This window comes from Hesperophylax consimilis, chromosome 2 (assembly GCF_061612785.1).
Source record: "Hesperophylax consimilis isolate HC1 chromosome 2, BYU_Hcon_1.0, whole genome shotgun sequence".
Lineage (NCBI taxonomy): Eukaryota > Metazoa > Arthropoda > Insecta > Trichoptera > Limnephilidae > Hesperophylax > Hesperophylax consimilis.
This window is the reverse complement of record NC_142837.1, coordinates 14,769,770-14,797,635: the sequence shown is the minus strand read 5'-3', so window position 1 is coordinate 14,797,635 and position 27,866 is coordinate 14,769,770. Positions and strand designations below refer to the sequence as shown.

The window sequence follows — 27,866 nt, the reverse complement described above, 5'->3', positions numbered from 1 at the left end:
TAAATTTAGCTAAATACTTTGGGAAGTAACACATAAACTTAAGTTACTAAAGTGAAATAGGTTTAGTAAATTACTTTAGGTTAATTAACCAAACCGATTATTTTGTTTAGGTAAGTAAGCTATTAGTAAGCTATTATTAAAGTTTAGTTGTAGTAGCTCAAGCACATTTTACTAAACAACGACGGTATCTGCACATAAAGTAGTTTAGGTACTGTAGCTGAAGTTTAAGCGATGGTTACACAACTTCAATTAGCTTAACACTTTAGCTAACTCATTTTTTTCAGTGTATGAATAATTATTAACAAACAATAACCATTATTCATAACGATCTCAATCGTCTTTTTAACTACTGTGAATCAAATAAACTTGTAGTAAATACCTCAAAGTGCAATAAATTATCATTTACACGTAACAAAAATAAAATTTCCTTTGATTATACATTAAACGGGACACATATCAAAGAAGTAGAATCTATCAGAGACCTTGGGGTAGTACTGGATGTGAAATTCAACTTCATTCAACACACTGATGCAATCATCAATAAAGCCACCAAAATGCTAGTATTTATAATACGTTTAACGAAACCTTTCCGCAACCTTAAGACTCTATATTTCTTTTACACAGCGTTCATCCGTCCCCACCTAGAACATTGCACACCGATCTGGACTCCTTTTTACCAAGCTCACATTGAAAGAATCAAAAAAGAATTCAAAATAAAATTTTTAAACATATTAATTATAAACAAAACTTACATTTCTCAAATTACGCCGATTCTATTAATTACCACAACTTCAACTCACTTCATACACGACGTTTGATTTTTGACCAAATCTTATTATTTAAAATTCTTAACAATGTCCTCGACTCACCAGAGCTAACCAATTTAATAAATATTCATATTCCAACAAGATCAACACGGCTATCCCATTTGTTTCATTTACCTACATATAGAACTAACTTTAGAAAAAATTCACTAATTCCACGTACATGTGCCCAATATAATACTAAATTTCAAAACCTAGACATTTTTAGCAATACACTTCACAAATATCGATTAGAAGTAACTCGTACGATCGAAAATTAATACAATAGTATGGAATGTATCCAGAGCATCTCCTATCCTCATCCTAAATTCCTATTCCCCAGCTCCTCACCTAAAATAAATATAAATATTTTTTTTATGCAATAAAACTCCATCTCCAATCAATTTTAATATAGGAGACCTTTTTGGCTTGACTGTATTAAACATGTATATATTTATATTTATATTTTATGTATAAGCTGTTTGTCTCTTACCTTTACCAATAAATGAATATTAAAATTAATACAAACAGGTAAGTAATAATTAGTGCATAATATAAGGAAGGTGGAGGAGAACATGCCTATTCAGAATTGATCACCGAAAACGGCTAAAAGTCATTTCAAGCAATGTTTCAATTCTGAATGGTGGTACTACACCAGAGTGATACTGAGAGTATCTTCCACTCTGAAACGTGCCTCAATAGTTAGGCCAGTGCAATTAGCGCCAAAAAGGGGGTCGCGATCGAAGTAATTCCGGTAGTCCCAATTTTTTTATATGTTATATAAACTGATCCCCTGATGTAAAATCTGATTTTCCGACCTTGGCGCACCTGTGCTCGCGCCGCCATTTTGAAAAAACTGCCCGAAATCGGGCCAAAATCTAGTTTTTCCCAAATATCTCATTTTCAATGCAAATTTAGGCTAAAGTATCTTAACAAGTATAATAGAACATAAAATAACCTACAACTTTGGTTAACAAAAATTTCTTCTATCTCTAATAGGTACCGAGGTAGAAAGTCGTAAAGGTGCGTATATTTTTGAAAAAACAAGTTTTTTGCGCGACTAAGTTTGTTTTTTTATAAATACCTCGTTTCCAGTGGAATTTCATGAAAATTTTATTGATATCAATTATTTAGAACATAAAATTTCAAAAAAAGCTGTGCCGTTTTTATGTTCATATAGTTTTTTACCGATATAAAGAATAAACAAATCCAAGTACCTAGGTACGCACAGAAAATCTATCACGGTTTATTATCACGTTATTAGATTTTTTTTGCATTTTTAAATACAAACATCTATAAATTTACTAGAGGGCACTTCGGTATGGGGAGGGCTACCCCCCACCCTTCTACTCCTCCACTCCGGTTCCCTTCAGTTGCCGCGTATCACGTCTTGAGCCTGGAGCGGAGCTTGACAGCGTCAGTGTCACAGCAGCGTTCAGTTCGAAATGATTCAGTGCAATCGAGTATGAAAGATTTACAAAAGAGGGCTACTTTACGATCCGACGGTCTCATAAATTTTGGTCAGGGATTTGGTCTGACATGACCATCGAACAAACTCTGATGAGATCGATGAAAACATCTGGAGGTTTGACCCAAGGACGGGGAATCACAGACAGTTCCATCCTTCGTTGGACTGCTGGATTCGTTTATCTGCATAACATTTGTGAGGGTATCGAGTCATTTTGTGGGATTGAATCGGGAACGTCAGAGCAACATGCAGAGATGAGGCCTGCAAGAATTAAGAGGGATGATCGAGACGTTCAAACTCTCATTGATTGGTTTGCTTGCCATGAACCATTTCCTAAAACAAACGTGATTGTCACTTGTCACATGGCTGAAAAGATGGGGAAATTAGCTACGTCTAAAGTTATCAACAAGAACTTTGGAAACCTACACTTAAAACGTATGATGCAATATTTTCTCTTGCGGCGGTGACCAGCAGTGTCAAAAATCAGGGTGTGACTATGTCAATAGATCCATTAATGCTATTCCATCGTATGTGTATTGCCAAAAAGTCTGAAAGTGAACTTAAATAATATTTTCAATATGAACTCTCTCCTGTACCATTGTCTCTTTTCTCAGAAGAAGGCATGCGCAAAAGAACGAAGTCTATATTTTATTTATCATTAAACCCTCTACCAAATAATACAGAACTGGGAAGCAGTAAAATACAGGTAATTGATGGAGGATATTTACTGCACAAAGTTGTATGGGGCTCGTGCTCATCCTTTTTCAGTAATTTTCCAGCAATATGTCAGATATGTGCATAATCACTATGGATACCCAGATTCTATGGAAAAGAAAAGCACTAAAGGGGTGGAAAGAGCACGGCGTGCCAGAGTTACAACTTCTGCTGAAGTTTTGTTTTTGAAAGCATGCACCCACAAGTACCACAGGAAAAGTTTCTGGGAAACGAGAAGAACAAGTCTCGTTTTATTTCCCTACTCAGAACCTCATTTGCACGATCCTACATAACGACAGTACAAGCTGAAGAGCATGCTGACGTTCTCTTAGTGAACACAGCAAATTCGTTGTCATCTCAACATGATGTAGTCATAATCGTTGGTCAGGATATTGATCTGCTGGTACTCCTCACAGCTCTCTCACCTCTCAACGTATATTACCAAAAAGTTCTAACGCGTTGTACTCGAAAAAATGTTTTAAACACATCGAAATAGTTGAAAACATTTTATTACTTCATGCCATAAGTGGTAGCGATACAACTGGAGCTCCGTTCGGTAAAGGCAAACACAAATTTTGTAATATTCTTCTCAAGAACCACTCAGTGAATGAACTTGTTCGTGTATTTCAAGACCCAAAAGCAAAGACAGAAACAATCACTTTGGCTGCCGAACAACTATTTGCACTTTTGTATGGCGGCAACGAGAAATCAAATTTGGAAAATTTAAGGTACATCATTTTCGTCAAAGGAGTAAAAAAGAACAAATTCAATTTATCCAGGCTACCACCCACCAAAGATGCAGTCCAGCAACACGCTTCAAGAACATACTTGCAAGTGCAGACTTGGCTTGATCACGATAAAGATCCGACTGAATGGGGGTGGAAAAAGGATGCTGTTGGGTTACTTACTCCAGTAACAATGTTGAAGGAAGCTGCACCTCAGGCCTTGCTGAACTTCATATCAAGTCAATGTAAAAAAGGTTGCGCTGGAAAGTGCACCTGCAGAAAGTCGGGTTTGAAATGTTCCCTACTCTGCATTCATTGCAATGGCAACTCCTGCGAGAATGCTGTAGAAGCCTTCGTTGATGACGATGACAGGAATATGATGACCCAGTCGCCACAAATTTGGGTGATAAGACAAATGAAGAAGCTATTCAGGGCCAGAAGTAAGAAACTATAGTCAAGGGCTCGTACTTCTGTCTAAACTGATCTACCATTAATTTTATTTTTTGTTATGCTGACAACTTAACTAATAAAGAAAAGAATGTCAATAAATGTTAATTTTACGAAAATACCAATTTTTTATCTTTTTTATGTACCTTATCATCTTAATTGTATTAATAATCTTAAATGTATGTTGTGATTACGTTGATAGGCATGTCAAACCAAGCTGCGAGCACAAATGTAGTGACTTGGCCTATTTTAGTGGTCTTCCCATTGGGAATGTATGGCGACCGATATGCTGAAATAGTCTATCTACTATATTTATAGCTAGGTCTGACACAGGCATGACGATTGTTGTCAACGTATATGTTCTTAGAACAATAATTGTTAAAGAAAAATAAAATCAAGGAATGCCAAGTTTAAAACACCTAACCTCAGTTTCAATTTTTGGCCTGGTTTTGGTGGATTAGAGTTTGGATACGTAATAGAGATAAAAAAATATAAATTATATACCTATTTCTTTAACGAAATTTTATTTTCTACAAAATTATTATCAATAAATTTTTCACAAAATTGTACTGGAAACGAGGTATTTATAAAAAACCAAACCTAGTCGCGCAAAAAACTTGTTTTTTCAAAAATATACGCACCTTTACGACTTTCTACCTCGGTACTTATTAGAGATAGAAGAAATTTTTGTTAACCAAAGTTGTAGGTTATTTTATGTTCTATTATACTTGTTAAGATATTTTAGCCGAAATTTGCATTGGAAATGAGATATTTGGGAAAAACTAGATTTTGGCCCGATTTCGGCCAGTTTTTTCAAAATGGCGGCGCGAGCACAGGTGCGCCAAGGTCGGAAAATTAGATTTTACATCAGGGGATCAGATTATATAACATATAAAAAAATTGGGACTACCGGAATTACTTCGATCGCGAATCGCTAATTGCACTGGCCTAAGTATACTTTATATTATTTTAAATGAATAAATGAACAAATGAATAAAATAAAATTTACTTGCGCACGCCGGGATTTAAATTAAAATTTGAAATAAAAACTTTTTTGACAGCTCCCTCGACTACCCATTAATTGATTTACAGCCCTTCAACTCAAAAGGCCGACCAAAAACTTTGCCAACCCTTCCATTGTCAGCAGCGTACCCAAAATATTTTATATTAATATCCTCCATCTTTAATTTTAAACGAAGGCCTTCTAGTTTTTGTATATTTTGTATACCTACAAAACCTTTAGACACATAATCTATCATTCAAAAAATGAACCAAAATTACTAGATTAAACAGAAAATATTATGTAGGTATCATGCCTTCCCGCAAATAATACTTCTTGCTCTCTGGAACCACAATATTTCACTCATCTCACTTTTATTATTACCAACGCTGCGTGAGGAGATGATAACATTACGTGACGCGGGATGATTGTCAGCAGGTATTAAAGAACCGACTGGTTGTAATATTTTAGTTAGTATATCCAGAAGTTGCGTTCCTTGATGAATGAGTGCTGAAAACAACATGGAATTAATGAAAAAAATATCAAAAATTATTAACCACAATAACACCTCTTCTCCTCTGAACACAGAAATCATAAAAATCTGCAGGCTGGGACAAAAAACATCCGAAAAAACCACGAGATCCATTATAGCGACATTCAATAACACCCAAGCACGAGACACCTTTTTAGACAAGAGTAAATCATATATAAAATCGACTAACAAAATTGGCAATCTTAACAAGCTTAACACAGTAGATCTTGGATTCTCGCAGGAAATAAATCGAATCTACATCTCGAAACACATAACTCTAAATATTACTGAATGATTATATATTTCTATTACAACAGTCTTTATGTACAACATTGCTTACTACCCTGCAATACCAAAATATTATTTATATACTATTGAATTTGACCCTAAGTACCAGAAAGTCACCACGTACACCAATAAAAATGTCATTGAACTCTGTTATGACAGAACTATGTATGGATACTGTAAAAAATTGTCACTACCATTATCATCTTTAAACACCTATGGGACCACTTACTCAAATAATTCATATCATTTTACCAGGTTCATCCATAAATACAAAAACATCATAGCTATAACCTCAAGTGAAACTAACCCCTCACACATCAGTGCTCATAACCACAACAAGTCATATGTACACCACTTACCCTCAACACCAACGCTTACGTTCCTTACTTGCGTAACTCTGATTATACATGTAATCCATTCCACCATTATAATTATCTACATAGTAGATAATCAAACAAATAAATCCCATACTCTCGTTGCATTTAATAACCATTACGATTGTAGATCTTCTATTTATACTTACTTGTTTAATTAATGTTATTCTCTCAAGAACTGTCAAATTCACCCTCCATAACACAGGGTCAGCCCTAGCATGGAGGGTGAAATATCACAATAACCATATGTACCCTCTAAGTCTTGTATTAATAAAATAAATAAATAAGTAAAAATAAAAGAGTAGGTTTTTCTTATAAAATTAACTATGTTATAACCTAATATCTCAGCAACTTCTCGTAGGATAAATATAAACATTTTCATTGCACACATTATTAGTTTGCAGGAGCATGTTTTTCTTAAGCTTGTAATATTATAGTTATCGTGTTATATATTATGTGTTGTTTAATTGTAATCATATTTGAATGAATTTAATAACAAAAATTAATCTGCTTGATCTGATGATTCATAACATGTCCTTTTACTATTTTGAGCTTCTTGAATAGGGAAAAAACACTAGAAAAATGATTTAAATGCGGAGTAACAATATAATAGAATACAAAGTGCGTTGTGTTTAGCAATTGTATCAGTTATGTATTCTAAATGCTTGCCAAATTTTAATTATAATCTAATATTAATTCACCAAAACATTTTGTACTGCTAACCTTTTCTATATTTATGTTATCAATTTTTGTTATCGCCTGCTCATTTCCACCTTGGCTATCGACAATCAGAAACATTGTTTTCATAGCATTCAATTTAAGTTTGTTTTGGTTACGAAATTTAAGTCAATTTTAATTTTTCTCAATGCCATCATGTACATTTTTGCTCTCTGTGTATTAAAATGTATTATCAGTAAATAATTGAATGGCAAATTGTTTTAAAACGTAAACAGTATCATTTTATAAATAATGTTCAACAGTGGACCTAATACAGAACCCTGGGAAACGCTTTTACTAGTATGACCCTCCTACTATTTTCATGTACAAGAAGCAGCCCATCATCGTTTCGTATTTATGAGTACAAAATAATTCAATTTTCTATAAATATTTTAGATAAAAATAGCAAACTTTGACACTTTGGCAGACCGAAGAACATTGCCACCGACAGCTTTAAAAATATTTTTTTGAAATTTAATATTATTACTATTATTAGTTTAAGAATTTTGGAGTTTTGTTTAATAATTTTCTTTATTCAATATAATTTAATTGTTTGCTATGGTTATATATATATATATATATTAAATATTTACCAACGCCAGACTAGGCGCATGCCCGTGTACTGGTAGTTATCACAGTTATTCTTTAAATGCTGTAATAATATAATAAGGTCGTTCATAAAATCTCAAACAGTATGATTTTGAAGTTACTTATAATATTGAATAACGTAATTAATAAAGTAAATATTTCCAACTGAATTAAGAAAAATAAACATCGCGATGCTCCAACAAAATGCTTTTCGAAATACGATCAAAAAACTGACCACAGAGCTACCAAAGTAAATAACTCACAATGAATAAAAAAACTTAAATTACTTGAATGAACATCGAAGGCAATTCATTCGTGTTTGTAGTGGTTTCATGAACGTCCAATGATTTCTAAATGGAAGTTTTATTACAAGAAAATATTTAGTTTTTGTCGTCATTGCCGTTGCCATGTCTCGTTCTATATTTTTCCTTTCGTCTTTGTATGAGTATGTCTACAAAATATGCATACAACTCAATATTAGACATGACAGTATCATGAAGAATACAAGTACGTTTTTTAACGATTAATACAAAACATTTAAATAATTGAGCAATATCGTTAACATAAGAACTATGAGGCTCGTTTATGATGCAATGGTACTTTCATCCATTTCCTACGGAATAATCGCCTGGGGAGGAACATTCAATAACCATGTGAATCCTCTAGAAATTATTCAGAAGTCTATCATTAAGATAATGCACCAGAAGACCAAGACATATCCCACCGATAAATTGTTTAAAGAAACTGACATTATGGAACTAAGGCAGATCTACTGTGTCCAATGTCTTAAATTTGTATACACTCGTCCTTATAATTTCTGTAAAAATCCAAATCGTTCTAGCCAGAGACACAACATATGCATGTACACAGTGCCTCACTGCAAAACTAGGCTAGCCCAAAGACACATTAACTATATTGGCCCAAAATTGTTTAATTCCTTGCCGAGTTCCATCAAGATATGCCAAAACCTAAACTCGTATAAAATAAATGTCAAAAGCTGGGAAAAAAAGTATCTGGAAGTGAGAGAATTTTTTCTATAAGTTATACGAGTATGATACTTATATATGATAATATGTTACCATCTAAATTAAAAAAAAAAAGTTTAACTTCTTTTGAACTCTTTTTTTATTAAAATAACCAAATGTACTACATGATTTTTTTTCTTTATTCTTATCTCTTTTTTCATTTAAACCATAGATAATATAACCACCACTGTTTTAATTTTCACCTTATAATGCCCACGCACAGGCTTCGCCTTTGTGGGATTTTTTTGTAACTCCTTGTATTTTGTATAATTGTATATGTAACTGTATGTATCAAAATAATTGACGATAAATAAAAAATAATAATAATAATAATTATTATTTTTTTTCATAGGAAGCAATTACTTTGTGGTTAGACATTATATTATAAAATAAAACACAAACACTTTGTATTTTACCACGAATTTATTATTTCATATATCGACCGGTTTCACTTCGACCAAGCCTCTTCAGGATATAATAATAACTAAATGCTAAGACAGAGTTATGGCTTATATATAAGAGTGACAGAGGGAGAAAGAACAAAATTAGAGGGAGACAAAATATTTGACATAGGAAAAATGGATAATCAATTTGTGGGAGGGAGACAACAATACAATAATCAATTACTGGGGGGGAAACATCAATACACATCATAATCCCAAGTAAATGAACAAACAATAGTTAACTGTAATCTATGAGATATTAAAAAAAGAATTTTTTGTTGTATTTTACATTAACTAAAGGACAATATTTAGATATATGATAATATTTATAATGAATCACGCTACAACACATATATACTATCATGGGTTAGGATGGATTGCGGGAAATAAGTTAAAAATAGGACTATAGGGTGTATTTTTTTGATTTGATAAGTTAATTTGATTATTAAGTAAGTATTCTGACTATTCTTTGTGGGAAATTGGATGATTGGATTGGACAATTAAATTCCTTCCTCCAGCTTTTAAATTCATTTCACACTCAAATACAATTCACCTTAGAAATAGGTATTAATGCTTCTTTAAATTTTCTGGATCTTACAATCACTTTGTTAAATAATAGACTTGATTTTAACATATACAGCAAACCAACCTACACAGACATAACCATCCACAACACATCCAATCATCCAATCTCCCACAAACACTCGGCATTTCATTCAATGGTTCACAGATTAGTTTCTGTGCCATTGACTGACAGTAATTTTTCAAAAGAATTATCTCTTATTCAGCAAATAGCGATAAACAATGGCTATGACCCGGATTTAGTTAATAAAATACTTAATAAGAAACTAAAACAAATAGCTACAAATAAATTCCTGTATAAAAGCACCCCGGCTAACAATAACGATACACTAAATTACCATTGGCGTAGGATTTTATTTATAAATAACTTTTCTAACCTAAGTGTTAAGAACCTTCCTTTCGATATAAAACCGGCTTTCTACACAAATAATAACCTCGCCAAATTGTTAATTAATACTAAGGATAAAGAAGATAAGTTAAGCTTCTCCGGTATTTATAAACTTAGCTGCAGCGATTGTCCTGCGTTCTACATTGGAAAAACAGCACGTAATGTCAACATTAGAGTAAAAGAACATTTACGCTGCTTAAATGGAAAAGGTTTCTCTGAGCTCGCAAATCACTTGATCTCAACAGATCATACATTTAATAAAATTTCAGGAACTCGCATCTTACATAAAAATAGTAAAGGTATAAAACTAGATAACTTAGAAGCTTTAGAAATTAGGAAATCTTTAAATACAAATATGTCAGAATACTTACTTAATAATCAAATTAACTTATCAAATCAAAAAATACACCCTATAGTCCTATTTTTAACTTATTTCCCGCAATCCATCCTAACCCATGATAGTATATATGTGTTGTAGCGTGATTCATTATTAATATTATCATATATCTAAATATTGTCCTTTAGTTAATGTAAAATACAACAGAAAATTCTTTTTTTAATATCTCATAGATTACAGTTAACTGTTGTTTGTTCATTTACTTGGGATTATGATGTGTATTGATGTTTCCCCCCCAGCAATTGATTATTGTATTGTTGTCTCCCTCCCACTAATTGATTATCCATTTTACCTATGTCAAATATTTTGTCTCCCTCTAATTTTGTTCTTTCTCCCTCTGTCACTCTTATATATAAGCCATAACTCTGTCTTAGCATTTAGTTATTATTATATCCTGAAGAAGCTTGGTCGAAGTGAAACCGGTCGATATATGAAATAATAAATTCGTGGTTAAATACAAAGTGTTTGTGTTTTATTTTATAATATAATGTCTAACCACAAAGTAATTGCTTCCTATGAAAAAATTATATCAGCAAGTACAGCTAATAAAGCAATAATGTATAAAAACTATACATTTAAGTGCAGAGTTACGTCTATAAATATATTTTTCTTTAAACAATGTTTAAAATTAAAATTGTTCCCTAATTATTTAAATAGTTACTTTAACCGGATAAATAGTAAATTGAACTCCAATTCCTCAGCGTCACAAGCCAAAACAGCATGGCTCAAAGAAGATTTAAAAAGTGCCTACAAAGAACGTAATAACATTAAACTAAAATTACATGTGTTACACACTGAGTTAGTTCATGTACTTCATCCATTGGAATGGGATGTGTTTGATGATAAAGTCAGATACTTTGCATCTTTAAAAGTTTTTAAAAAACGTAATATTATAAAAAAAAAAACTAAATAACCTGTGTCTTGCGGCCAATCTTAACAAAAACATTCCCAAATCACCAAACTACCAGTTCTTCGATCGAGTGCAGAACCTTTCATCAACGCAATTTCTTCCAGAAGAAATGGCCCTTTTATCAAAAGGCCTAAAATATAATCTAAATTATACCAAAACCAGTATCAAAGATGCAGTTGAAAATGTTGCTGTCGACATAGAAACCGCCCTACATAGCCGCCCTAATCCTTTCTTCTATAAAAGTGCTGAGTTGTTAAAAAATCTAATACCAAAATGCAAACCCTTATCTAACCCAGAAACACGCTACATGTTAAACATCCGCAAAAAATTAGTGACTGACCAATTAATTTTAACTAAAGCTGATAAAGGCAATACTGTCATTATAATGCATAAATCTGAGTATCATTCAAAAATGGATGATTTCGTTAATAATGATAATTTTAAGATCTTATCACAAGACCCAACAAATAAATACCTAAATAATGTAAAAAATGGCTTAAATTCATGTAAAACTCCAATTTTTATAGATGACTCATATAATAAAGAAAAAAATTTTGACAAAAAACCCAAAAATCCCCAAGCTATATGGAGTTCTAAAAATCCATAAACCTTATTCCCCCATTAGGCCCGTTGTTGCATGTTGTGAGTCACCAAATTTTAAATTAGCTTCCTTTGTCACTAATGTCTTTAATAATTCTAAAGTGTTTTCCCTCAAACACACTATTAGAAACTCATTAGACCTAATCAATGAGTTGAAAGACCTGGTTATTCCTACTAACAGTAAACTAATATCATTTGATGTTATCAACTTGTTCCCGAACATCCCAGTAAATGAAAGCAAATCTCTTATTAGTAATTTACTTAATAATTCTAAATTGCCAAAAGATTTTTCTAATGATCTCTCTCGTCTGTTTAATGTTTGCTTAAACGAAAATTATTTTAAATTCAACAATATCATCTATGAACAAACTATGGGATTGCCGATGGGGTCTCCAACGTCACCCTTGGTAGCTGATATATTTATGGATAACCTAGAAAATAACATTTTTTCTTGCAAATCCCCTCTCCTCAAAAACGTGCTGATATGGAAAAGATACGTAGACGATGTGTTTTGCATTTGGTCAGGCCCGCGATTCTGGAGTTAAACGATCAATCGTTTTCGTATGCGCCGTCTTCGAGTGAAAAACTACTAGTCGTCGCGACTAACTTTTTCGAATGTTTCAATTTTACGCATTCTTGAGCGTCGAACGGTCGAAGTTGGTAGAAGAGATGATTATATTGGCACCCCTGTGAATATTGTCTATGTTCCTGATGTTTTTGGGATTTCTATGGTGTGACTGTCAAACAGACAACAGTTATTCGTTATTCAAAACAGAAATGGGTCTCAAAGCAGCCGCTTCAGCTTGCTCAACATGGTGAATTGTAGCCAACATCGCTGATAAATTAGCCATTGTAAAATTGTAATAGGATTGTATAACTTTATAAACCTCTTTGCGGGTCCGAACGTTCGTGCGGTAAAACAAAAATTGACAGCTAGACTAGATTTTGACAGCCAATTCCATAGAAACGCCAACAACCTACCACTCGCTGCCCTGTTTCTACTGGTTATACCCAGTAGATGTTGTGTGGAATGACTTTTGACGTTTGGCGTCGAAGTATGTACCTTCGACCAATTTCGGGAATAGCAACGACGACCAACGTACGTACTTTCGACGGCGATTACGAGCGCCCTCGATTCAGGAATAGAGCCCCAGGTACGGATCGACAGTTAAATTCCTTCCTCCAGCTTTTAAATTCATTTCACACTCAAATACAATTCACCTTAGAAATAGGTATTAATGCTTCTTTAAATTTTCTGGATCTTACAATCACTTTGTTAAATAATAGACTTGATTTTAACATATACCGCAAACCAACCTACACAGACATAACCATCCACAACAAATCCAATCATCCAATCTCCCACAAACACTCGGCATTTCATTCAATGGTTCACAGATTAGTTTCTGTGCCATTGACTGACAGTAATTTTTCAAAAGAATTATCTCTTATTCAGCAAATAGCGATAAACAATGGCTATGACCCGGATTTAGTTAATAAAATACTTAATAAGAAACTAAAACAAATAGCTACAAATAAATTCCTGTATAAAAGCACCCCGGCTAACAATAACGATACACTAAATTACCATTGGCGGAGGATTTTATTTATAAATAACTTTTCTAACCTAAGTGTTAAGAACCTTCCTTTCGATATAAAACCGGCTTTCTACACAAATAATAACCTCGCCAAATTGTTAATTAATACTAAGGATAAAGAAGATAAGTTAAGCTTCTCCGGTATTTATAAACTTAGCTGCAGCGATTGTCCTGCGTTCTACATTGGAAAAACAGCACGTAATGTCAACATTAGAGTAAAAGAACATTTACGCTGCTTAAATGGAAAAAGTTTCTCTGAGCTCGCAAATCACTTGATCTCAACAGATCATACATTTAATAAAATTTCAGGAACTCGCATCTTACATAAAAATAGTAAAGGTATAAAACTAGATAACTTAGAAGCTTTAGAAATTAGGAAATCTTTAAATACAAATATGTCAGAATACTTACTTAATAATCAAATTAACTTATCAAATCAAAAAAATACACCCTATAGTCCTATTTTTAACTTATTTCCCGCAATCCATCCTAACCCATGATAGTATATATGTGTTGTAGCGTGATTCATTATAAATATTATCATATATCTAAATATTGTCCTTTAGTTAATGTAAAATACAACAAAAAATTCTTTTTTTAATATCTCATAGATTACAGTTAACTGTTGTTTGTTCATTTACTTGGGATTATGATGTGTATTGATGTTTCCCCCCCAGTAATTGATTATTGTATTGTTGTCTCCCTCCCACTAATTGATTATCCATTTTACCTATGTCAAATATTTTGTCTCCCTCTAATTTTGTTCTTTCTCCCTCTGTCACTCTTATATATAAGCCATAACTCTGTCTTAGCATTTAGTTATTATTATATCCTGAAGAAGCTTGGTCAAAGTGAAACCGGTCGATATATGAAATAATAAATTCGTGGTTAAATACAAAGTGTTTGTGTTTTATTTTATATTATAAAATAATTATTTTGTTGCAGTTGGATCTGGAACTACTCGCAGTACTGGAACTTGCAACCTAATCCATCGAATACCAAAACAAACCGGAAGCAGGAAACAAAAGGTAAATGCTTATTTCGTTCAATGTTCTGAATTCAACTAAACCAGATAATAGTCGTACAATTCCTTAATAAGATTGATAAGATGTTTGCCTTAACAGAGAATTGCAATAGTATTTTTTTCATTCAATGAATAGTAAGATAAGTTCCATTTGCTAATGTGTCAATCTTTTTTAAGTTTATTTTTTTGTTGTTATTATAATGTTTTATTTCAAGTTAAAATATTTTATATCTACGCAATACAATGTACCCAACTGGCCTTTAGATTTAGAGTTTAATCTGACTTTCAACTTATTGTACATCTCTGGCATCCCAATCAGGCAAGTTGGGTACATTGCATTGCGTAGATATAAAATATTTTATATCTACGCAATACAATTTAGAGTTTAATCTGACTTTCAACTTATTGTACATCTCTGGCATCCCAATCAGGCTAGCTTGTTGTCTCTTTTTTAACGGAATTGGAGGCAAACGATAAAATTCAAGTGAAAAAATTTCCTATAGGTAAAATGTCAAATGTGGAATATTGCGCATCGCTAAACATAAAAATCATGAGAGTGTTTAAACATCTCTTTACAGAGGTCTGTCATTTTCAAAAGAACGTGGAGAAGCACGTTTATTTATTAACATTGCAAAACACAATCAACTTTAAAAATATTATTTGTGACAGCTTTCCTTAATTACCCTTTTTCGCGATTTTTAGACCAATTACCTTTATTTGCGGTTATATAAACTACGAAGATACAAATTTCTTACCTACATGTTTAGGTGTTCAAAATGAATACACACGTTGTAAAGAATGAAATTCATTTTGAGTTTTTCAATTATTAGTAGTTAATGTGGCTCCAATTAAATAGAAAAAAAATAGTTTAAAAAGTCGGTAAAGGTTACGAATTCCGCTTCACGGTAAATATGGAATGTTTACTTTGAATTAATACTTGAATTTAGTTATATTATTACTAAAAGTTACTATAAATGTTGGGGAAAACCTTTCATAACGCCTGCTCGCGTCCCTTTTAGAGTTGTATCCCAGTTCTCAAGTAGTTTGTGGGCTACGCTAGGTTTGTATAGACTGGTTTGTGATTTAATTCTAATACGATATTATGAATATAATTCAACTCTTGATATGAACATAGTCACCGTCGGCTGCGACTATAACGGCGCCGCATACTAATTGACATATCGCGTAACTGATTTAATAAACGAAATTCAGAGCGCTTCTCCGCCATCACATGGGAAGCTTATGGCGCAGACTACGCCAATCTAGTAACAAAATCATCGCTGCCATGGTTGCCTGGATGGAGTCCCCTCTGATGGCCCTCTGGAGACGGGAGATGTGCAAATATCCCCCATAAACGGCTGTTCACGCTCATTTTTGTGTTTATATTATATCTTTTTTCACTTAAATTCCGCTTTTTTGTGCCTGTCGGAATCACCTATGTTATACCAACCTTATTATTATTCTTATTACCTATTATGTATATTATTTCAAATATGGAATGTATTGCATTGCACTACCCCTGCATACATACTGGAATAAATTCTTATTATTATATTATTATTATTATTATTATTAAAACTAAAAGTGCTTATTTTTCCGTCTCCCCCGACATAATAAATCATGTTTTGAATTAATAAAGCTAAATCCATTTATTTGAAAGTGAAATATTGCGTATTAAGAATGAAGCGGAATAAAATAAAAATAATAAAAGTCTACAACGTGAGTTCTTTCATCGAAGCACTTTTTCGACGATGATTACGCATACAGAGCCCTATTCGGCCTCCCCTGGCGATGCAGCGCCTCACAGATGTTTACCGAAGGAAGGGTGCATGGGTTCGCTGCTTTGATGCGCCACAGAATAGCCGGGACAAGTCAGCGCTACCAGAGATCGGACAACACTCTTGTCCAGGCCGTCGCCCAGTGGCAGGGAGCGCCTCTACACTAGAGATGGAGAATTTCACTCAAGCCACCATAAAGTCCTAATGTGCTCATCAATGTTTTAATTTTTTATTATTTTTATTTTTATTTATTTCTTTATTGATTTTCTTTTTATATATTAACTTAAATGTAAACTTTTATGGCAGGCAGAGCATTGCACACACCGCTCTGTCCAGCTGAAATAAACATTATTATTATTGTTATTATTATTATTTCCCAAAAAATTTTGTTGTTAATAATTGATAAATTTCTTTTTTCCTATTTTGGCGTCGGTACGAAACCCACCAATGACCTACAAACGGAATTTCTTACAAATTCAACATTCCGACTTTGATTTTGCCTACATATTCTGTTACTATGCGACCTACGAATAAAGCAACGAATATTAATATCGCCTCGAGGACAAGTGAAATGATTCGTAGAATTCATATAAATCAATACTTGCGAAAGTGTATTTATAAACCATTACGATTAATCTTTTACCGGTAGATTTTCTGTCACCAACAATACCTTGTCTTTATATTTCAATTAATAATATAAAATTATTTTTCAAAGATATTTAATTATACAAAAATCAATTTTTGTGGGTCATCCATTAATGGAAAGATCTTAAATTATTGTTTTCTTATTATTGTGAGAAATCGTTTGAAAAATAATTTGAATAATAATGACAAATATTAATTGACTGAGCGTAGAAATCGTGTTTTGACTGGACCGTTTTGCATTTCGTCTGTCTGAAAATATGATTTGCACGTCCCGTTTCTGTTTCAACGCGGTGGTCGTTTTAATGGTTCAGTTCAGATACTTTTTTCGCATCCGTTTCTACTATTGTGGTACGAAAACACCCAGACAGGAGACAGGAAAACACTTTTTTGTAATTTCTTTTTGGGGTGCTATGCCGTGTTGCGCTAACTCCTTCTTTAACCAACGTTTCGGACAGCATTGCAGTGTCCATCATCAGGGCAGATGTGTGTGGTGAAATGTGAGCTTATGTATGAGGATGTGATACCGTGTTGCCAGCTCCAACCCTCTGAGCTGACATTAAAGCATATATTTTTTTTAAGTGGTTTTCTTCGTTTCGATCCGTCTTTTACCCGTTAATTACCGGATACCAAGAACCATTGAGCTTAGCTCTGTAGTGGTACGCCACTACTTGATTCGAAGGGCATTCTAGAAGTTTCGGTTTTTTACTAATACTACTCTTTTTGTAGTTTGCTCATAGTTCGCACGTGTACAACGTTGCGCAGAAGGAAATGAAGAGCCTCCTTTTTACTGCGGTACAGTAACGCAATGAACAGCATCTTTTCAATATTATAGTACCTACCTGCCTAAAGAAATTTTGAAAAAAAAATTAAAGAGATTGTAACGTTTCTTTGGACAAATTGTGTATTGACATTACATATTTATAATTTATTTAAAAATTAAATACATAAAGTATATATGGTTTATAATTAGTACCCACTTGCAAATGTTCAGAGGTATTACATAAAGTATAATATACGGTTTATAATTAAGAAGGTAGGCATTTAAGTACAAATGTTAAAAAGAATTAGATAAAGTATGTATGGTTTATAATTAAGTAGGTAGGTATTTAAGAACCTACATTTATAATCCCCGCAAATTATAATGCTTCCGTCGCTTTTAACTATGGGAACAATTGGAGATGCGAACTTCCTGTAACTGATCGGAACTAAAATTCCCTCTTCCTGTATTAAATTCGGTTTCAATTTTCGCTTTCAAAACGAAAGGAATACTTCTCGTATTGCAGAATTGTTTCTAAAATGTGCCTTATTTTTGCAATTAAAACACGCCACGTTTTTTAATCAACAATTACTGGAATTATTCTTATTTAAATTACAATATCTGCGTTTCAACTGTTGTATACGTTCGACTGATTTCCTTCTCGGAATTGTAACATTTTTGTCTTTCGCCCGCGCCGGTGAACGAGAATAATTCCTACCTGCATCGCTATTAAAATTTTTTTTACCTCTAGAAATAAGCCCGACATTCTTGGATTTAATACACGTAATATTTTTTTCAAATGAATTCATTCTCGATGCACATTCTAATGTACTTTTTAAAGTCAGCTTCTCAGCACCTAAAAACCTTTTTTCTTTAATACGACCTTCTAATAAACCGGTCATAAATATATCATTTAAGTTTTCTTCTAGTCTGCTTTCGAATTCGCAGAATCTCGTTAGACAACGTAACCTAGCTATATAATCATTTATGGATTCCCAACTCTTTGTTTCGCAGTAAAAAAAAATTACACGTTCCTCAAAAATATTATTTGAAACACCAATGTGGTTTTCTAACCTCAAAAATATATTTTCAACCGATAAATCTGTATTTTTTTTTGGAAAACATAAATCAATCAGTAGATTAATCGTGTCTGCGAGTATATGGGATATCAGAACCGCTCTCTTTTATTCCTCTGATTTAAACTTCTCATCATTGACGAGGATCAACTGTTCGAACTGTAGCACGAACGTCTCCAGCCCGTCCCTAAGGTGACAAAACCTAGGTAAACCCACTTCCTATTTCCACACCGTTGAAACCAATAATCAGAAAAGCAACAAACAGCCCTCAACTCACGAGGCTGATGCTGCCTGCCGATCGCCGCCCTTCTGCGTCCGACCGTCTTCTGGTTCCGTCCGGATTCTTGATCCTCCTTCTTGTCCGGTCACCACCGCCACGCCTTTCCGTGTCGGATCCCGGTATAAGCTGCCTGGATCCGTTTTTCTCCCGGTTTCTCGGCTGCTGATTCCTTGAGCTCAATGCCTTGAAGCTCCTTGCCAGTTTGTAATGCTCCTTTAATGCTCCGCTAATGTCCGTCAAGCTGCCCCAAATCTCTGCGACAATAATCCCTTCCGCGGTGCTCGGTGGGATTATAACCAACTATGGTTCTTTCTGCTGCGCCTTTTCCAATTTTCAATCAGCTTCCTGATTAGGCTGCCGACTGTGGTTCTTCCTCCAGGAAGAATTAAAGGCTATTCAGCTTCCTTTTTAGGGCCAAATGTGGTGATTTGCCGTGCCGATTATCCAGATTTCTTCTTAATGAAAGAATGTGATTGAATTGACTGAGTTGTTTGCCCTCTTTGTCTACCCCTGCGGGGAAATGGCGTGATGGTTTGTTAGTTAGTTACATAATGCACTATATACTTATAAGGTGTTAACGGACATGGTCGTGAAACTTCAGACCAGAGATTTCTGACCTTATTTGGAGTAGTGATTACTTAGCCGATGCCCCACACCCTTTCGTTATTTTATTTTATAATACAAACAAATAACAAACATTGATATGTCTTCAGCGGCCGCTCGCCCCATATTGACGCTGTCCAAAGTTTCTTTTTTCATGTCAATATTTGAAAAAAAAAAAAGGGTGCGTGAATATATTTTTTTCAAATCACTGAACCAAAATTTCATCGATATTTTTATTTTTAATAATTTCTGAACACGCTTGCTCAAATAATTCACGTATGCCTTTTAACACCCTATACAATCTATACATTTCATGTACTTTCGTAAAAATGTAAAATTCTCCAAAGCGTGAATAAATAAAAAATGAAAACAAATAAGTTATACGGAAATAAATCACGCACACGTAATGACAGTAAAAAAGACACAGGTTTTGAAAATAAAAATAAAACTCAGGTCATGTTGCACCGTTAAACATAATCAGTCTTACTCATAATGAAATCCCTAATACGAAGATAATACCCCGTATTAGCTATACAGGGGTGGGGGCCTATACTGGTCAGATTAAAATTTTTTACTCATAATCATAAATTTTCCCAATATAGCTCGACGGCTGGATTATGGAATATGATTTTTTTACAGTAGCAACACTTGAAAAATTTGGCATTTCGCGGCGTGTTGCCAACTTCACGTTTATTCATGTGTCAAAAAAGTAATCCAAGAGTTGGTTTGTTTATCTTTGAATAACCTAAAAATGGATAATGTTGACATTAATTTGGAGGAAGAATTAAAAAGGTGCAAGCGTAACAAAAATTGGGGTGACGTTGAAAAGGTTTGTTAACTTTTATCTTGGCTCTAATGTTTTGTTTACTTGTTTGAAATTAGTGTAAGTATAATGATTGTTTTCCTTGTAGGCCTTGTTGAAGGACTGTGTGGCTGAACACGTGAGGGTTGTAGAGAATAAAAACTCGGACAGTAACACCCTAATTGCCAAGAGGGAAGCTTGTTTTATTAAAGTAAGTATACCTCCATAATATATCCGCATTGTTAACTTTTCTACAGATTAAACTTTAAGTTTGTCGCTTCTTAGCTTTGACATCCATTTCAAATGTAAAGGTGTGCATACCACATAATTAATAGCACACTATTTTTTCAGATTTAACACACTAAGTGACCAAAAAAGAGATATGGGTCAGATACAAGCTCATTGGAAGATGCTCAAATTTGCTTGTAAGAACCAATTGAGCCGGTATAGGAGGGAAGTGATGGCAACAAGTGGAGGTCCCCAACCACCAAGTCCTTCGCAGGATATTCTCTCGATGGTGGATTTGTTACCACATGAATTCGTAACGGACAAAAATGTTGATGATAGCGATTCAACATTTAAAGCAAAGGTAAATATCTTTTTACCGAAGGAAGCAAATACTTTGTGGTGTGACATTATATATTAAATGGAAAAACACACTTTTTATATGAATTAATATTTAACAGCCAACCAGCATTTTTTTTTTTCAAAAGATAAGTTGATAGTAATATTATTGAAATATTGATGGTTCTGTCTATATTTAAACTCATGTAAATCTTGCTTTAATTGTGGGAGTTATATTGGTAATTGTGTTTTATTATTACAGATGAATTTTCCTACATCAACCCCTCACTCCACACTGCCACACTCTGTTCCCAATAGGAAGTTGTCTTTTGAGGTAATATACCTAAACCTACTTAAATGATCAGCGCAACAATGAGTGCTAACTATTTGCAATATTTAAAGCAGTAACTTTTCAGTTGGACATAATCTTTTGTTTATATCAACAGGAAACAAGTGAAGCTGATTCACCACCACCGCCACTATCACCACAAGCATACACCATCCAGCATGTCCCGCTGCACGCTTGCCCTCCACCTCCACCTCGGAGGCGACCATGCCATAAAGTAAGTATTTCTTCACACCACATTTTTGTTTGCTCAACTGACTTTATTGTCGTACCAAAACTGAAAGTTTACTAAGAAAAACAATAACTCATATATGAATATTTTTTTTATATGTATAAAATGCATGATAATTTCAGTTGGACATAATCTTTTGTTTATATCAACAGGAAACAGTATCGAGTAACAAAACTGCTGCTTCGGAGAGAGACGGAAGACGTTTAAGCAAGAAGTTTCGGACTGAGGTACGTTTTTACTGCCAAGATGCTCAAATAGTATTGTTATTTTCCTAGGAATTCAATGTTGATACAAATAATATATGTGTTTTTTACAGGTTTCCAGTGAAGCTGATTCACCACCACCGCCACTATCACCACAAGCACACACCATCCAGCATGTCCCGCTGCACGCTTGCCCTCCACCTCTCCCTCGGAGGCGACCACGCCATAAAGTAAGTATTTCTTCACACCACATTTTTGTTTACTCAACTGACTTTATTGTCATACTAAAACTGAATGTTTACTAAGAAAAACAATAACTCATATATGAATATTAATTTTTTTTATGTATAAAATGCACGATAATAAGAGATTTGCAGAGAATAGATTAAAACACCGTACTAGGTGACTGCCTGTTTCATGGTGACTAAAGTTGAATATAGTTATTTTGTATGTAGTGTTAACATAATATGGATTAATAAAAATAATAATTCTAAAGCGCCGTTTTTGTAAGAAATCACCTCTGCTGTACACTTTGTTATATATAGGCACTATCTAAGTTTATTATTTACAAAGATACATAAACATACTTACCTGGATTGGAAATTGGAAAAATTATAATAGAAAGTTGGAAATAGAATAATTATGTTAAACCAGTTATGAAAAGTTTGTCATTTAATGTTTTTATTTTCAGGAAGACGACTTAGCCCAAATGAAGGCGAACGTCTTTGAAGAAACAAAAAAAATAATGCCTTGAGCACCAAAAAAAAATGGAGTACTTGTTCAAGCTCATGAAAGACGAATCCAGGGCCAAAATTCGTCTACAGGAAGTAGAGTCACAGACCAAGGTTAGCTTGATGAAGAAGGAAAGTGACCTTAAAAATTGTCTACAGGATGAAGAGTCGCAGACCAGGATTAGGTTCATGGAGGAGGAACACAAAATTAAAATGTCGATGCTGAAAGATGGATGGATAGCCAAATAATAATTTTATTTTATCTATATTTCATATTTTCGTTTACATTTATTAATGTTCTTCACTGTGCTAAATAAAAATGTACAGACGTACATCAAATTGAATTCCTTGTAATATAAATAGACCAGCTCAACGCCCATGTAAACATAATGAGGAAATCTATAAATGGTTTCTCAATTAGGTGAATTACACATGACTATAAATTAAGCACGTTTTAAACTGATTTTCCTAAAATAAAAATAAATAAACAATATTGATCATACCTTAGTCTTATTATTATATCTTCATTATTGTGTAATATGCATTTGTGTCGCAGGTACATTATACTATTGAGTATGTACATTTTTTCAGTGTAATATAATTATATATGTAGATACAATCATATTGAGTACATACTAATACATTTAAAAATGTTGATCAATGAACACCTGTCTAGTGGCATTTCCAATATGATTGATTGGGGCTACTTGTTCATTTGGGGCTACTTCCATGAAACCACCACCACCTGCTTCTGTTCCTGCACCCTCATCATGTTCTTCATCATCATCTATTCCAAATTACAAATCATAGCATTAGTACATACAAAACTCTAATGTAAGGAATGTCTAAAAACTGACATATTATATTATGTTTCATTTTAACACATCTTTTATTTTGAGTTGTTTTCTTACCTAACTGAGGATCATTCATATCGATGGCAAGACAATGGAGAACAGCAAGAGCTACGATAGTTGTCTTGATGGTATCGAGAGATCCTGACATACCCCGCAGCAGGCAACGAAATCTCTGTTTCCATACCCCAAAACATCTCTCCACCGTGTTGCGAGTAGATATTTGAGCCCTGTTATACGCCACTTCTCTGGGGTTTCTTGGGTTCCTAACTGGGGTGAACAGATATGGTGTACAGGCATAACCTCCGTCTCCCAACAGTCGTCCGTTGAAGTGACCTTCTTCAAACCTCTGCTTGATGGAATTTTCCCGGAAAATACGAGCATCGTGAGTACTGCCTCTCCAATGAGCAACAATATCCATAATTTTTAGATCTGCATTGCACACCACCTGGAATGAATTTATTCATGCAATCAATGTTGGTTAATGTTTATATTTCAGACACGTATTGAGGTTATCACTTTACAAACCTGGACATTTAATCCCCTTCCTATTGATGTACTATTGGCCGGCATCACCCCCAACTTTCCTTATTTTAATGTGTGTGCAGTCAATGGCACCCATTACTCCAGGAAAACGTTTTATTCCTTGGAACTTTGCAACTGTTGATTGCTGCTCTTCAATACATTGTGGCATTTTAATGTACTGTGGAGCAAGGCGGGCAAATGCAGTTGCGACCCTTTTGGCAATACGGGACATTGTCTGTTGACTAAATCCATGTAAATCTGCACAATCATCTTGTATCTGCGAAAAAAATGTTATAATAATTTAAAAACTGTTTAGTTATCGATTTTGCTGATTTGTTTCACAGGAATGCAACTATTAACACTATCCTTACCTCGTTTCTGCCCCAGTATCGTATGGCACAAAGAACTTGGAGATCGGTAGATATTTTTCCACCCCGTTTGTTATTGACATGCAAATATGGCCGTACCAAATCGATCAAACGTCTCATATTTGCTTTGGTGAATCTATATTTGGACCTAAAATCTCCTTCCGTTAGCGCCGTAAATGGGTCATACCGCTTTTTGTATGTTTTCCGTGCCCGTGGTGGATGAATACGGTCAAGATTTGCCAAAGCTCCAGTCAAAACGTCAAAATTGTCAAAGTCAGCCATTTCCGAATTTAATACGCTCATAATACTGCCTAATCCTGCTCTTCGGGTGGGTTAAATTCTGACGTCTGCTAATACGGTCAGATTAGGCAATGCGCATGCGCGCGAGTTGGCGCTATTATGAGTAAAAAATTCACTTAACCTGTCCGTATTATCGTAGTGTTTCGATTATGAGTAAGGCTGAATAAGTGTAAAGACTTATGACGGAATCGGAATAAATTTTGTTAAACCAATGTGTAAAAAAACTGGAAAAGTGTATTGTTATTTGCAATCGAACTAAGAACTCTGTATAAGACTTTTATGCGAAGTTTACAAATATCTTCTATACGAAACCCTCTTCATAAAATAAAGCTGTGAAAAATTTAATCTAAGCTTATCTACAGATCTTGAAATCAGTCATTTGCAACTGAAGAGTTTAATTATTACACAAATGAAAAAATATCTTTGTTTTAAACCACTTTATTACATTTATAGACGTCGACCGGTTTCGGTTGAACTCAACCTTCATCAAGACAGTACAAATATAAACTAAAATATAATACAGAGGAAGATTATTAAGTAAACAATAAAGCAAAAGAAAGTATATAAATGTGAGGGAGAGAGCATCAGGGCAGCGGAGTAGGTAGTGGGGTCGGGGAGGGGTGGGGATTACCCAGGGAGAAAGGAAACATCTTTAAAATAGGGCTTTTAGTGAGTTCTATCTGTTTGTTTAAAATTGGGTAACTATTTTTATTTTTACTTGCTTTTGAGATTTCCAATGATTCTAGATTATTGAGACGTATTCCTATTTTATTTTTATGTAGTATTTGAACTCCTGTCGTTCTATTAAATGTATGATTAGTGTTAATTAGGTGTTCGGCGAATTCTGAAAAACCGGTATTTTTTAAACACCTGACATGTTCTTTTACTCGAATATTTACATTACGCGCGGTTTTACCAATATATATTGCCGGGCAATCGTTGCAATTAAGTTTGTAGATCCCAGAGTGGCTAAACGTATCTTCTTTATCTTTACAATTATTTAAAAATTTGGCTAAGTTATTATTAGTATAGAACGCCGGCCTAATTTCTGATGGAAGTTTAGATGTGCAAAGGGAAGAGAATTTACTTATGAACAAAATTCTACGCCATTGGGTAGTTAAATTATTATTATTAATAGTTGGTAGAGCATTATATAGAAATAAATTTATATATATGTATATAATGCTTTATATAACGCAACAAATAAATTTCTATATAATGCTCTACCAACTATTAATAATAATAATTTCTTCCTCTGTATTATATTTTAGTTTATATTTGTACTGTCCTGATGAAGGTTGAGTTCAACCGAAACCGGTCGACGTCTATAAATGTAATAAAGTGGTTTAAAACAAAGATATTTTTTCATTTGTGTAATAATGTCAAGCCACAAAGTGTTTGCTTCCTTCGATAGTTTAATTATTCTTCTTACGAAATTATTTAGAGGCTACATCAATCCAGAAGAACACAGTAAATGAGCTGCCGGCGTGTTTACCATTTCATTGTCATTATGAAATTTTAATTTCGATCAAATGTAATGGCAATAAGCGATGGGCTAGAACCAAAAGGACAACCATGGTGTCCAATGGACATAGTGGGCTTCGGGGAAAACATCAACATTTTTGATATTAATACAATCCGCACTCTGTTAACCGTATCTGCCTTTTTATTGTGGGCATCAGGGAAAACAACAATATTATTGATATTTATACAATCCGCAATCTGTTAACTGTATCTGCCTTTTAGTGTGGGCATCAGGAAAAACAACAATATTATTGATATTAATACAATCCGCACTCTGTTTACCGTATCTGCCTTTTATTGTGGGCTTCGGGGAAAACAACAATATTATTGATATTAATACAATCCGCACTCTGTTTACCGTATCTGCCTTTTATTGTGGGCATCGGGTAAAACAACAATATTATTGATATTTATACAATCCGCAATCTGTTAACTGTATCTGCCTTTTAGTGTGGGCATCAGGAAAAACAACAATATTATTGATATTAATACAATCCGCACTCTGTTTATCGTATCTGCCTTTTATTGTGGGCATCGGGGAAAACAACAATATTATTGATATCAATACAATCCGCACTCTGTTTACCGTATCTGCCTTCTATTGTAGGCATCAGGGAAAACAACAGTATTATTGATATTAATACAATCCGCAATCTGTTAACTGTATCTGCCTTCTAGTTTGGGCATCGGGTAAAACAAAAATATGTTTGATATTAATACAATCCGCACTCTGTTTACCTTATCTGCCTTTTACTGTGGACATCGGGGAAAACAACAATATTATTGATATTTATACAATCCGCACTCTGTTTACCGTATCTGCCTTTTATTGTGGGCTTTGGGAAAAACAACAATATGTTTGATATTAATACAAAGCTATTTTTAGACAACTGTTTTGGTGAAATAATACGTCAAAACCGTTATACTAAGATTCAGCACCTTGACATCTAAGTGACTGACGGTGAAGCAGCTTTGGCATGAAATAATTGGGCAGAAACATTTAAAAAATCAGAAGCACATTTAATTTTTTTTTTAAATGGCTTGACTACCCTTCGCTTCACTTAATGCTAATAAAACCAAATTATTCACTTTCGAAATATAAATAAAACTCAGAAGGAAACCTGAACATAAAAATTCATTGCTCCCATCTCCTAATTAGGAATTGTAATAATTGTCCCTCATTGGAAAATGCTGGCCACGTAACTTATCTATTTGTAAAAATTGTTCATAATTTTAAATGGACTGACCATATTATTGACTATTTAAAAACTCAGTTATTTCTTCAAACCCATTCCTCGATAAAAAACACTTAATAAAGATATACCTGGCTTTTTGCTAATCGCTCCTAAAATACGGTACTATCGGATGAGGCAGTGCAAATTAAAATATATGTAGTCGGGATACACGCCATACACGCCAAACGCGCGCCCAACATTTGTACACGGTCGACATTTGTCACAAGAGAACGGGTCGCTTCTACGATTCGTTCTTAAGTTCAACAGCTCGGTTGTGGAACGAACTGCCGGCCTCTGTGTTTCCTCCCTCCTACAACATGGGACTCTTCAAGACCCATGTTCACTCCTTCCTCTCCACAAAAAAACCCTTCACACAGCATCCCCAAAGATGACATAGGCCCTGAGGGAAATTATTTTCTTCAG

General features: G+C 34.0%; 2 protein-coding genes across 2 annotated transcripts in view; both read left to right on the top strand.

Annotated features, from left to right (window-relative positions):
- The window catches only part of LOC149425722 (gonadotropin-releasing hormone receptor-like), a 627,687-nt gene that overhangs the window by 501,291 nt on the left and 98,530 nt on the right, over window positions 1-27,866 (top strand). The window contains exon 6 of the mRNA XM_089646095.1: window positions 14,545-14,627. Coding sequence (XP_089502221.1) covers window positions 14,545-14,627 — 83 coding nt within the window. The remainder of the gene's footprint in view (window positions 1-14,544; window positions 14,628-27,866) is intronic.
- LOC149425723 (uncharacterized) lies at window positions 20,647-23,053 on the top strand. The gene is made up of 7 exons (XM_089644610.1): window positions 20,647-20,775; window positions 20,916-21,153; window positions 21,391-21,462; window positions 21,575-21,691; window positions 21,859-21,933; window positions 22,023-22,139; window positions 22,601-23,053. The coding sequence occupies exons 2-7, from the start codon at window positions 20,947-20,949 to the stop codon at window positions 22,661-22,663; spliced, it is 651 nt and encodes a 216-aa protein (XP_089500736.1). The 5' UTR covers window positions 20,647-20,775; window positions 20,916-20,946; the 3' UTR covers window positions 22,664-23,053.